Raw genomic sequence first — 13363 nt, 5'->3', positions numbered from 1 at the left:
ATGGCTTCCACTGTGCTCTCCTGCACCTCACCAAATCATGTCCAGTAATAAATCTCACATCCAGTCAAAAAATGAGCATTAGACTTCAGAGAATGTTACAATTTATTTTATTGTGTGCGAGGGGGTTCAAGACTGGGTTTCTCTGTATAACAGATCAGGCTGTCCTAGAACTCAATCTGTAAACCAGGCTGGACTGGAACTCACAGAGATCTTCCTGCCTCTGCCTGCTGAGTGCTGGGATTAAAGGTGTGGGCCACTACCACCAACCTGGTCTACATAGTGAGTTCTAGAACAGGCAGGGCTACATAGAGAAACTCAGCCTCAAAAACACCAAAACCAGCCAGGCAATGGTGGTGCACACCTTTAATCTCAGCACTTGGGAGGCAGAAGCAGGTGGAATTCTGAGTTTGAGGCCAGCCTGGTCTACAGAGTGAGTTCCAGGACAGGCTGGAAAGCTACACAGAGAAACCCTGTCTCAAAAAACCAAAACAACAACAACAACAACAAAAACAAACAAACAAAAAAACCCAAAGGCCATAAGCTTGGGTGTCAGAAGTGGATTTTTGATAGTTAATCTTGTCATTTTACCCTCATTTAGAGTCACCTTGTTATGCCCAGTTCTCGGGACCCCAAAAAACCCACCACCAAGGAGACAACTCACCAAATGCAAGAACAAAGGTCTCTTTATTGGCAAGCTGCAGCGAGGATTCTACCCACTGGAGAGCAAGTAGAATAGGCTTACAGCTAAGGGGGAGGGAGGGTTAAAGGGAAAGTTCAAAAGACTGAAAGTCTTGAGATTACAAAGCTTCCGTGGTTACAAAGCACAAAACAATAACTGTATGTTTAGGCAGGATACAATTAATCAGGATACTGTAGGGGAAAAAAGCTTGTTAATAATCTCCTGAGCCAGGGATTTTTACAATCGAGAGTTGATGGCTATGTGGTCTTCTTTAGGACAGAGAACTGTTGACACAGCTGGGGTGTGTTAGCTGGTCTCAGGCCTCTAGCCACATACACAGTCCTTTGTTTAGCCTTATCTGTCAGGCTGCCTTTTGGGAGCTCAGAGGAGCTTGAAAAAGTTTTCTTTTTTCTATATGGACTTTGGTGTCTAAGTTTTTATACTTTTATTAATTTTTCCCATTTTGATCTAGAAGACAACACTCTGGGTGTGTCTGTGAGGCTGTTTCTGGAGGTTTAACTGAGATGGGAAGACCTTCCCTAAATGCAGGTGACACCCTTCTCTGGGCTAGGGCACCAATACATCATCTCTCTGCATCTTCAAACGGTGGACACAACATGAGCAGTTACCCCACACTTCTGCCACCATGCCTTTTCTGCCATGATGCTTTGTATCCTGCCCCCCACAAAACTGAAAGCTAAAATAACCCCTCCTTCTGTAAGTTGCTTTTCTCAGGGATTTTCTCACAATCAGAAGAAAAACAACTAACAAACACTGGACCTACCAATCTGGCTCTTCACCAGACCGATCCCTTGCTAGGGCTGGTGATGTGACTTGATGGTAAATCGCTTGCCTGGCATGCACCAAGTATTAGATTCCTAGTTAAAAATAAATAAACAAACAAACCCTTTAGAGAAGAGCACCCAATTAATTCTCATCTAGTACAGATACTAAACTACACTATATTTAGCACAATCCACCAGGCCTCCTATTGCCAAGACCAAAACACTACTACTGAAAGCACCTTGGGAAGGAAAGGGGTTATTTTATTCATCACTTTCGTGTCACACTCTACTACCAAGGAAAGCCAGGGCAGGAACCTCTTGGCTGGCACTGAAGCCGAAGCCCTGGAGGAAACTTTACTGACAGGCTCTCCTTAGCTTGCTCACCCTGCTTTCATTTGCAAAACAGGACCACCTGCCCAGGGGTAGTACCGCCCACATTGGCCGAGCCCTCCTACTTCTATCCAGTCAAGACAATGTCCCACAGACCCGCGTGCAGGAGGCATTTTCTCAATCGAGGTTCCCTCTCCGCAGATGACTCTAGCTAATGTCAAGTTGACAAAACTCTAACCAGCACACTGTGTACCAGAAAAGTTAACGTTTCTGGGGAGATAAAACAGGTACCCACTCATTCAATAAGTTAGTCCCAGTAAATTAAATGGGGACTTGAAGCTGACCATAAAACTGTCATACTCAAGATGGGCAAGTCGTTCATTTGACACCTAAATTCAGGACGTCTGACTCGTTGAGTAAACGCTTTTCCAAGGAGCTACGCCTGCCACAGCTCCTACGCTTTTGTGCCCCCCAAAGGGGCATGAAACAAACGGAACCATTATAGTCCGGTTTCCCTAGCTTTCCCAGGCATCTCTCAGCCCCTAGTTCTTCCCAGTAGTTCTCTTATCAGGGAACACTGTCCTCTGAAAGTGGTTCGGTTGGTTTCTGGCGCCCACGACTGCCCTCAACTGTCTAGGTGGATGGAGTCCATCTGATGTAACCGGCTGGCACAGCTCCTCCGGGGCGTTTCCTTGGAAACTCCGCCTCCATTCTGCATATCCTCCTTAGACTTGCATCTTCCTGGCCGTCCTGCACACCATTTCTCCCCTGCTAGAGCAAGTCTTGTGCTTACCAAAGGGCCTGACAGAATACTTTTACCTAAAAACAGTGGCCGATCAAACAACACAAAACTCGCTCCTGGGAGACTCTCCAAGCTTAGTGCTCATTACGGAGCTCAAATTCATACGGCGGGACTCCAGCGTCGCCGAGGCTAGGTCTCACCGCAAGCCCCGCCCTCCCCGCTACTCTTTGAACCGGGAAACTTCTCAGGTGCCTACAATTAGTTAAGGCCTAATGCCTCCCTCCGTGCCTTTTCCAATCGGGAAAGTCTCACTTCCGGCTTCCGGCGAAATGGTTTCGACTGGGCCGCTAAGCCACGCCCCTTTCGCTCACGTTTCCAGGACGAACCGGAAAAGATCCCTCAAGCCTCTCGCTCGCAACCCGGAAGTAGATGTATCTCACGGAAGCCGGCTTTGGCCCTGCGGCTCCTCCTGTCGCCGCGGAGAAATTGTTGGAGCTGGCAGCCTAGGAATGGTGAGACCTCGCGGTTCGTCTCCTCGTGTTCCGAGTAGAGATGGGGTGAAATGGAGTTTCACAATGTGCGGCGGGGCACAACCCCCCCCTCCCCAACCAACGAGACTCGGGGCCCCGCCCCGGTATCGCCCCGAAAAATCTGCGCATGCGTGAGTGGGACCCGGCCGGAATCTGGCCTGCGGCGTTACGCATGCGCAAAGATGGCATGCTTGAGGAGGGGTGAGAATTGCTGGGAGTCGGTCCTGGTTCGCTGTCACCGGCCCGTGGGGCTCAGAGCCAGACTGCGAGCGCATCGTGGTTCATCGGTGCAATGCTAGGAGTTGCAGAGCTGACTAAATTACCACTCCTCCCCAGAGTCCCCGAAACAGGCGTGGACTGATCCCTCACCTTGGGTGGGCTCTCGCGGGAGGAGGGGCAGGAAGGCAAGAGACTTCACCCTCTCCGGTGCTGCCCGCCTTTCTCAGCCGTAACCTACGGAGCGGGGCGAGGAGCGGCCTCGGGGGCAGAGCCCCGAGTCCGAAGGGGCGGGGTCTGCAGACGGAGCCCTCCAGAAGTCTGCACCTGAGTACAGTGGGTTACAAGCGGGTCTCCCAAGGCGGTGGGTATTCACACAGTTTCCAAACCACCTTTTTTCTTTTAGTTAACCTTTTTTTTTTTTTAATTTAGAAACAATCATTTTACATATCAATTCCCCCTTCCCCGTTCCCTCTCCCTCCCATCCTCCCATGCCCCCACCAACCCATCCCCACCCGCTCCCCAAGGAATGTGAGGCCTTCCACGGGGGATCACCGAAGCCTGTCACATCATTTGGGGGAGGCCTAGGCCCTCCCACATGTATCTGGGCTGAAATAGTATCCCTCCATAGGGAATGGGCTCCCTAAGTCCATTTGAGCACTAGGGATAAATCCTGGTTCCACTGTTAGAGGTCCCATAGACTGCCCAAGCCTCCTAACTGGCACCCACATTCAGAGGGCCAAACCACCACCCACTTACGTAAGAACTGCAAATGGAAGGGGGAAAACGATGTAGTGAGACACTGAGATTCTCTGTCCTCCCCGGCTGTGGCCTGGGAGAAGGGTTAGTGCTGGTGATGTCAGTGGGCAGCTGAAGAGAAAAGTGAGCCAAGAACCCCTTGACTCTTTCTGTTTGACAGTCAAGATGCTTCGTTTGGGAATTGCTGGTAAAACTAGCGGGGTCTCTAAACTTATGTCTTTTGTCTGCACCTATTGTCATACTCTCCAAAGTTTCAGTGACTTCCACATAGCTACTTATATTTTTGTTTTTATTATTTGAAGCAGGCTCTCACTACATAGCCCTGGTTTGCTGGGTAGACCAGGCTGGCCTCAAACTCGACAGGGATCCACCTGCCTCTGCCTCCAGGTACTGGGATTAAAGGTAGCAGCTACTGATTGTTCAGTGTAATTGAGAGAGACCCTTTATGCCTCTCTCCACTCATGTATCCTCCCTACCTTAGGAGATGGGGGACATGATTGAGTATAAGGAGGTGGGAAGTAGGTTTGGTCCGTTAGAGACCTGAGCCTGAAGGAGCCCTGTTTCTCCTTTGCAGACTCTCTTCCCGGCATCTAAGCTCACTTGGTCAGAAACCTTGGATGAGCCTGTGGGACCCTTCCTCCTAGCCCTGTGGTTTGGATCCAGTGGCTTTGGGACTGTGAGAGAATGGACAAAGGTAATAAGAGGTCAGGCCCGCTCCCCAGATGCACCAAGCATCTGCTGATTCTCCCCCGGGCCTTGTACAAGTGTCTTTTCGGTCCTAGCTGGGCATTGTCACCTCCCCCTGGGCCAGCACTAACTGTGCACCTCTCGGCAGAGCCACAATTGACTGACTTGCTGTTGAGCTGCTGCTCTTAGCACACCACCTTTTGGTGGCAGAGGGAACAGTTATGTCCAGAGCCTGGTGTGTCGGCATCACCAGTCTGACCTGAGCACCATGTGCTGCACGACATGACATCGGGAGAACTATCCCAGCGTGGAAGGTCTGGGCCAGGTCTGAGCCCAGATGGGACCTGGATGGCCAGGGAATTCCCACCTTAAAAACCTCAAGCTGAAAAAGGGGGTTCCCATGTGCAGCGGGCACTTGGGAAGCCTGAGTTCACCATTTCTCTTTTTCTAGATTCCCAGGGGCTGCTAGATTCATCCCTGATGGCATCAGGCACTGCTAGCCGTTCAGAGGATGAAGAGTCACTGGCAGGACAGAAGCGAGCTTCGTCCCAGGCCCTGGGTACTATCCCTAAACGCAGAAGCTCTTCCAGGTAATCCCGTTTAATGGAGACTGGGAACGGGTAGGCTCGTGGGATGAGGTACTACATGCCTTAACCTCTGTTGGAAATGGCCACCGGAGCCTGCCTGGTGTCCCAACAGCCTGAGCTTTTCCCTGCTGATCCCTCCTAATGGCAGTTACAGTCTCTGGCCTGTCACCTCAGGACTAGCATTTGGTTATTCCCTGTCCACTGAGCCAAGGACTGGTGGAAAGTGAAGGCAGCTGGGCAGTCAGCTCCCACTGGGAGCCTGTTCTTTGAGGCTGGGGGTCGGGGTACCAGTGGCTGACAGAGAAAGACCTCCTACAGGTTCATCAAACGGAAAAAATTTGATGATGAGCTGGTAGAGAGCAGCCTGGCCAAATCCTCTACCCGGGTGAAGGGGGCCAGTGGAGTGGAATCAGGCCGCTGTTCGGGGAGTGAGCCCTCCTCCAGTGAGAAGAAGAAGGTAAGGAACTGGTACTTCTTGGGGCCAGAGTGTGCTGGGGGGTGTGTTTCCCAGATGGATGAGGCTGCCCCGCCCCCACTCTAGACCCCTTCCCGCTATCTTTCCCTCCTCCCTTTCTTGCTGCACTCCTCACTCTGCCAGTGCATCCTGTATCACATTCGGTGTGGGAGGCAGGGAGCATGTATCTATTCTGGGAGCAGACAGCTTGTTCCCAGCATTGCAGGGTGTAAAAATAACCCCCAGGTGGCATTGCTCTGGCCCCAGACAGTGCACCAGCAAGAGTAGTTCCCTGGTATCCTCCCCACCCACCCAACATTCTCAACTCGAGGGTACCACAAGCAGAGAGAAGACCCCATCTGGTCAAGAATTATGTAGAAGTAATTTGGTGGGGGTGGGTATTGGAAAGCTAAAGTCTCAGCTTGGCTCCCTGGTGTTGCCTGAGCTTGCAGCTGTCACGGTATGTGAAGCAGTAAGTTTGAAACCCCAGCTTTTCTGATATCAGCTTTGAGTTCATTGTGGTCCTGTTCTGTACCCAGGTATCCAAGGCCCCTAGTACTCCTGTGCCACCCAGCCCTGCCCCAACCCCAGGACTCACTAAGCGTGTGAAGAAAAGCAAACAGCCACTTCAGGTGACCAAGGATCTGGGCCGATGGAAGCCTGCAGATGACCTCCTACTCATCAATGCTGTGTTGCAGGTAGTTCACCCACCATGGGACTGGGGCTCCCTTCTCCCCTACCCTGCAAATCCCAACCCCTATACTAGTTTAGTAGGACCCTATGACTTCCAAGGGAAGGATTTTTCCTATTGCTGTGGCTGAAGCAAACCAGTCTGGGTCTTGCAGACCAATGATCTGACATCTGTGCACCTGGGTGTGAAGTTCAGCTGCCGATTTACCCTGCGGGAAGTTCAAGAGCGTTGGTACGCCCTACTCTACGACCCTGTCATCTCCAAGTGAGTGGGCTGACTCCAGTGGGGGGTGGGGGGGAGCTGCTGGGGACCCAAATTTGGAACTAGGTATAGGAGAGCCAGATTCTTCCAGGGCCCAAAGGAAGGGCTTGGGAGTCAGGACTAGGTACTTTGCGTCCTCTGGGATAATTGGGGACCTGCCAGGTTTTACAGAGAAGCTACTTCTTCTAGCTCCTTCTAGTCCTGGAGGGAGGGAGGGAAGCAACAGAGTCTGAAGGTAGAGAAGAAGGCAGTGTAGGAAACAAGTGCCAGGAACCCCAGGTCCACCAGTGTCAGTCACCTCAATTTTTCCACACTGGCCTCTCACAGTTCTTATATGAAGAGGGAACTGAGCTCCCAGAGGCAGGTAGATCTCTGAGTTCGAAGGCAAACTGGACTACAGAGTGAGTTCCAGGACAGCCAGGGCTACATAGAGAAACCCTGTCTTGAAAAACAGAAGGGGGGACGACAACAAAAGAGCCCCAAGACTTGTCTAGTTTTAGCAGACTTTCAAATAAGCTCATGTACATAGGCAGCACACTCCTCCTCAGTCACTTAATTCAGTGTCCTCAATGCTTGGTTTGATGCTGAACGCAATCTTCTACTCCTACACAGCCCTGCCATCCTCCCACTTAAGCTGTAGCCACAGCCCAGAGACACCAGAAAACAAGCTGGCCTCCGCATAGGAAAAGGAGGCAATAGGCAGTGCTTAATGAGTGGCAGTTTTAGCTGGGTACTGAGGAAGGACTGGAAAGAGACTTACAGCTGGTTCCAGGTATCTCAGAGCCAGGCCTCTTCTCCCCTCCCCACCCCACCCCAGCCCCCCAGGCATTTCTTGTTTGCTTGTTTTGAGCCCAGGTCTTACAATGTATACCTTGCTGATTTGGAGTTTACTGTATAGCCCAGACTGGCCTTGAACTTTGAACAGACCTCCTGCCTCCATCTCCTGCAGGCTGGAGGTACAGGCATATGCCACCACACTTGGGTCTTTAGAGAATATGGCTTCATGTAGTGAATAGCCTCTTCATTCATTGGACCATACCCTGGTACTATGCTAAGCGTCAGGTTATTTCTACCAAGGACCTCTAGGCTTGAGATCTCTAAGTCCCAAAGGCTTACAGGTTTAGGAGGAGTAGGAACCCCAGATTATTTGACTCCTCCTTTCAGTCTGCCCTTTATTCCTTTCCATGCTCAGGCTGGCTTGCCAGGCCATGAGGCAATTGCACCCAGAAGCCATTGCAGCCATTCAGAGCAAGGCCCTGTTTAGCAAGGCTGAAGAGCAGTTGCTGAGCAAAGTAGGATCGGTAAGGTTGAGGACTGGGACAGGGTACAGGCTGGATCACTTGGAAAAGCACCAGCGTGGGGAGTCATGCCTGCCCTGTCTATGGTCTGCACACACATGCAGATGAACACATCTGCAGGGGCCTTTGTGGTGGGTCTTGGGAGAAACTGTGCCTGCCCCCCTGGGTGATTTTTGCTCTTCCAGGTCTTTAGGAGGGCTTGGGGACAGAGATGGGGTGGGGATGTGAAAATCCTGGCATGAAGAGCGTATTTCTTGTTCCCAGACCAGCCAGCCTACCTTGGAAACCTTCCAGGACTTGCTGCACAGACACCCTGATGCCTTCTATCTGACCCGTACTGCCAAGGCTCTGCAGGCCCACTGGCAGCTCATGAGACAGTATTACCTACTTGAGGACCAGACAGGTAACACCCCAGGAACTGCAGCGTGAGCAGCCAGGTGTTAAGGTGTAAGAGCATGTGTGAAGTGCTGCAGGCACATCTGCCTGCCTGTGCCCTGTAATAGAGTCCTCAGCAGACCCTAGTGTCCTTTGCACCTCAGTTTGCAAAAAAACAGCAGCAACAAAACTTGCTTCCTTGTAGAGCTGTCAGGGCCTTTGGCATTGTGGGAAGGGAAGCCAGCTTGCCCGGTACCCTGGGCCAAAGGTCCTAACAGCAGTTATTCCTACTTCTTGTTTCAGGGTCTTCTGTTTTATTTCTTGGCATAGTTTGCCATCACATAAACAGCACATTAGTATACTATTACTTACAGGTAGTATTAAAACTGGAGCAAACTGGGCATGTCCATCTTTAGTCACTCTTCCCCATGTTTCTCACCCCAGAGATAACGACTACCTTTAAAGTTGCCCTGTCACCATTCTGTGTCCTCCTCCATTTGTGGACCAAGGAGTCTGTGTTGTCAGGTAGCTTAGACCCAGGACTCCCCAGTGGAACTTCATATCTAGGCCCCCATCTTTTTTCTTCCCCGAGGGCTGGAGTGCCTTCTGCCACCTCCTCATCATCAGGCTCCCCTTCTCTGGAGGACAAGTGCTAGGAAAGCCGCCTGGTTAGGCTGCAGGAACCCTGTAGGAGAACTGGTGAGCCAGGCTCTGGTGTCAGTGGTTTAGGCACACTCTCGGTGCCTGAATCCGCTGCCTGCTGCATGGTGCACCACACCACCATAGCTCTTCACACTCTGAAAGTGAGGCCCTTTGCTGCATTAGTATGCTCCTGCAGCTGTAGTTATAAAAGGTCGCCTCCTGCAGGATTGTAGGAAATCTGTCCTACAGGTTAGTGGTCCAGGGGCTGGCAGCCTTACTCATCACTGAATCCTCCCAGAAAACATTTGCTAGGTGACATTTATTTTTACTATTTTAAAGCCGGCTTGTCTTTTTTTTGAGGGGGGGTGGGGGCGTGGGTCAAGACAGGGTTTCCCTGTGTATCCCTGGCTGTCCTAGAACTCAATCTGTAGAACAGGCTAACCTCAAACTCACAGAGATCCGCCTGCCTGCCTCCCCAGTGCTGGGATTAAAGGTGTGCCCCATCGCCTGGCTTTTTTTTTGGTTTTTGGTTTTTGTTTGTTTGTTTGTTTTGTTTTTTTGTTTTTTTGTTTTTGTTTTTTTGAGGCTTGGTTTTCTACAGCCCAGGCTGACCTCTTGCCTCTATCGCCCAAGAACTGGAATTCTGGAGTTGTACCACCAAATTCTGCTTCTTTGTCATCATTTTAGAAATTATTCTGTTCACTGAAAGCCTTATCTTAAAGGTTATATAAATTTTTTCCTCCAAGAGTCTTTGTGTGGGAATTTGTTTCTCGTTGCTTAGAGCCCGGTGTCCCAAGGATCAGACAGTTTCCTTAGCTTAGTTTCCAGCAGGTTAGTCACACATTTAGAGTCATGGATTTCAGGCAGACCTGATGGAAGGCAGCTTGGTGGCAGTGACCAGAGAGCCCACTCCTCTGTCTCCACAGTCTCTTGCCTCCTATGCAACCCTCCCACCCCCCAAGCTGGCAGCTGCAGGCTGCCCTGCAACAGAGCACCATTGTAGCCTTGGCACAGCTGGGCAGAAATCCCAAGTTCTTATATTCTAGGCACCTTGGTTTCTTTCATTCTCAACAGAAATAGTTGAAAACTTCCATGAAACAGTATTTTTCCAGAATATATTTGGTGGGTTCTAGTATTGTCCTGCTCCGTTTTGTCTTTTAAAAGCAATAAAGTTAATTTCATGTCCCATAAGGAGGTCATTCCCTACAGAGCTGCAATGAAGCAGCTCTCGGCCTGTGCTTTCCAATGGTGCATGCCTCTGGGGGGGGGGCACAAAATCTGGGGAGAAGCTTGGCTTCTGGCTGTCCCCAACTAGGGTCAGAGCTTCATCTGCCATCTGGTATCTGTTCCCTCACATGTATAGGAAGCTGAGCAGTCCCCCATTGCTTAGTTTGAGGCTTTAGGAGTAAGCCTGCCATGTACCACAAGCCTATGCAGGTCAGCTATAGTTCCTTCGTCTTGAACCACCTCTGTCCCAAGTTAAGTGGCAGGATGCATTATGTCAAGTCACAGTGCCACCGACTTGGGACTGTGTTCTCTCTGTGGCTCTGGCTCCAGAAGTCTCTGTCCTTGCAGCCTGCCCTCTCAGCTCACCTGGCTGTTGGGCATCAGGGCTGGAATAGAAACCTGGACATTTACACTTCCTCTGTTGTTTGTTCAGTGCAGCCACTGCCCAAGGGGGACCAAGTGCTAAACTTCTCTGATGCAGAGGACCTGATTGACGACAGTAAGCTCAAGTGAGTTCCCGGAGAGGGTCGACTCCAATTTGTTGGCCACCCCAGGCTGCCCAGCAGACATAGCTTCAGGTGCAGCTGCTGGGCCTAGCCACCCTGCTGCACCCTCTCCTATGGGGGCCGCTTAAGCTCACTGCCTTCCCCTTCTCCCCACCCCAGTCCCAGGGCTAGGCCAGGGCTTAGACAACTTCCTGAGCCCCTTGGCTGAAGAGCCTGGGGTGCCCTAGTGGGCCAGGTAGCAGAGCCTGATAGTGGGCCTGATTCATCCTTTTCACCACTCAGGGACATGCGAGATGAAGTCCTGGAGCATGGTAAGTCTACCCTGCTGGGGACAGTGTGGGAGTGGGAGCTCTTGCTGAAATGGAGGGGACCAGTTCAAGGTTCTCGTGGCATCAAAGTGTCCCTTCTTACAACTTAACTTCACCTCAGAGCTGACGGTGGCTGACCGGCGCCAGAAACGAGAGATCCGGCAGCTGGAACAGGAATTGCATAAGTGGCAGGTGCTAGTGGACAGTATCACAGGTGAGGAGGCTCAGGGACCAGGGAGTATACTCTTGCATCCATTGTCCCATTGGGCCCCTTTTCTTGCCTCTTTGGGTGTGCTGTTTGCTAGACCTCCCTGTCTCCCCGCCCAACTCAGGGCTGGGCCTTTCCTACTTTGCTGACCCTGTTCTTCTCTCAGGCATGAGCTCTCCAGACTTCGACAACCAGACCCTGGCAGTGTTGCGGGGCCGCATGGTGCGATACCTAATGCGTTCTCGTGAGGTAAGACAGGCTGGCACTGTTCCTACCCTGCCTAGGCACCCTCCTTTGTTGTCCCTTTCTCTGCCCAGTCCCTGTTTTCTCCTCTTGCCCTGCCCTGGGTGGGGCTCCTTTCCCTCATTCTCTATCTGAGCCCTCACCTCCCTCATTTTCCCAGATCACCCTGGGCAGAGCAACCAAGGACAACCAGATTGATGTCGACCTGTCTCTAGAAGGTCCAGCCTGGAAGATCTCCCGAAAGCAAGGTATAGCCTCCTGCCACTCTAGCAGGGAACAGTGTGGGTACATCCTCCCAACCTCTCCTGGCCTTTCCAGCCCTGGGCCATGTGCCTAAGGAACCCTCATGAATTAGTGAGGCAGGCCAAAGGAGTTGGTGCTTTGAGAGCCCTACCCAGGGGATCTCAAGTGCCTTCGAGGCCTCATCCGCAGGAAGCAGAGAGACCTGTAGCTCTCTCCAGGCTGTCTCCATGTTGTCATCCCCTTTCCTTTCTTCCTCTGCAGGTGTCATCAAGCTGAAAAACAATGGTGACTTCTTCATCGCCAATGAGGGCCGGCGGCCCATCTACATTGATGGCCGGCCTGTGCTATGTGGCTCCAAGTGGCGGCTTAGCAACAACTCCGTGGTGGAGGTGAGTTGGGGATGGAGAATGCTAGGATATGTAGTGCAAAGTTTTACTCTGGCCTTTTTGAGGGGTCCACCACCCAGCTCCCAAATAAGTCACACTTGGAGGTTTATCTTAGTTATGAGTGCCCGGCCTTAGCTTGGCTTATATCTAGCCAGCGTTTCTTATCTTAAATTAGCCTGTCTATGTTTTACCTCTGGGCTTTTATCTTATTTCTGTATTGCTTACTTTTCTTCTTACTTCATGCCTGGGTGGCTGGCTGCCTGGCCCCCAACATTCTCTCCTTGTTCTCTTGCTGCCCCCCTCTTCTTTTCTCCTATTTATCCTCTCTTCCTGCCAACCCTGCCCATCCTTGCCCCTGCCTCACTATTGGCCATTCAGCTCTTACTAGGACCATCAGGTGATTTAGACAGGCAAAGTAACAGCTTCACAGAGTTACACAAATGCAGCATAAACAAAAATCACACACCTTAAAATAATATTCTACCACAAGGGTGTGTCACCTAGTGCATGACAGACTAACCCATGGATGTCCTGTCCTACTTACGCACTGAGACATCTTTCTCTCCTGCCCAGATCGCCAGCCTGAGATTCGTCTTCCTCATCAACCAGGACCTCATTGCCCTCATCCGGGCTGAGGCTGCCAAGATCACACCACAGTGAGGCGGGTAGCAGAAACCAGGGCATTCTTTGGCCTCAGTTTCCCCTGTCATTCCAGCTCCCTTGAGCTGGGAACTCAGGCTCCTGGAAAACCCTCTACCCAGAGTGGGTAGTGGAGGCCCAACTGCTGGCCCATTGATTTGAGCCTTTGAAGCAAGGTGGGATCACCATGGGGATGCCAGGAGAGGCTAGGACCCCTGTGCCTCCCCAGAGCCAGAGCCCCACCATTGCCACATCACTCCTGTGTCTCCAGGGGATCAGCTTTAGTCTCCTCCCTTTTTGTTTTTCGTTTTGTAAATAAAAAGCACCAAGTTCCAAAGTAGTTTCTTTTATTTTTTATGTTTTTTAATATAAAAAACATGAGGACAGGTGGAGACGGGCACATGCAAGGAATGGCAGAACCCCTCCTTGTCCTCAGGCCTCTGCCTCCATCTGGTGGAGGGGGGACAAGCAGGTCAGTGGAGCAGAACCTGTGGACCCCTAGTCTGGGGCCTGCCTGAGGCACCAGCTCACCCTCTGAAGCTAGGCTAAGCCTCTTCCTTTCCCGGG

General features: G+C 51.4%; 1 protein-coding gene across 4 annotated transcripts; it reads left to right on the top strand.

Annotated features, from left to right (window-relative positions):
* Positions 1–2572: 2572 nt before the first annotated feature.
* Positions 2573–13136, top strand: Mcrs1 (microspherule protein 1). Of its 4 annotated transcripts, XM_027396520.2 has the most exons (17): positions 2573–2784; positions 2916–3048; positions 4616–4735; positions 4877–5053; positions 5180–5318; positions 5634–5772; positions 6309–6467; positions 6615–6724; positions 7914–8022; positions 8284–8422; positions 10697–10772; positions 11052–11080; positions 11199–11291; positions 11452–11534; positions 11689–11776; positions 12033–12160; positions 12731–13136. In XM_027396520.2, exons 4-17 carry the CDS (start codon positions 5011–5013, stop codon positions 12815–12817), a joined length of 1422 nt encoding a protein of 473 aa, XP_027252321.1. In that variant the 5' UTR covers positions 2573–2784; positions 2916–3048; positions 4616–4735; positions 4877–5010; the 3' UTR covers positions 12818–13136. The 4 variants fall into 4 exon arrangements, with proteins under 4 accessions (XP_027252321.1, XP_027252322.1, XP_027252323.1 ...); XM_027396521.2 differs by lacking the exon at positions 4877–5053 and having other exon boundaries at positions 2579–2784; XM_027396522.2 differs by lacking the exons at positions 2573–2784; positions 2916–3048; positions 4877–5053 and adding an exon at positions 3231–3646.
* The last annotated feature ends 227 nt before the right edge of the window (positions 13137–13363 follow it).

The sequence above is a fragment of the Cricetulus griseus genome, chromosome 2, assembly GCF_003668045.3.
Source record: "Cricetulus griseus strain 17A/GY chromosome 2, alternate assembly CriGri-PICRH-1.0, whole genome shotgun sequence".
NCBI classification, from domain to species: domain Eukaryota; kingdom Metazoa; phylum Chordata; class Mammalia; order Rodentia; family Cricetidae; genus Cricetulus; species Cricetulus griseus.
The sequence above is the reverse complement of the archived record's forward strand: the minus strand, read 5'-3'. Positions and strand labels throughout refer to the sequence as shown.

What these genes read in the sequence shown, in the direction of transcription:
- Mcrs1 (XM_027396520.2), top strand. Translation starts at nt 5,011, where the DNA reads ATGACATCGGGAGAACTATCCCAGCGTGGAAGGTCTGGGCCAG. An exon ending in CCTCCAGTGAGAAGAAGAAG is followed by an intron (nt 5,773 to 6,308) that starts GTAAGGAACTGG and finishes TTCTGTACCCAG; the next exon opens with GTATCCAAGGCCCCTAGTAC. An exon ending in AGATGAAGTCCTGGAGCATG is followed by an intron (nt 11,081 to 11,198) that starts GTAAGTCTACCC and finishes ACTTCACCTCAG; the next exon opens with AGCTGACGGTGGCTGACCGG.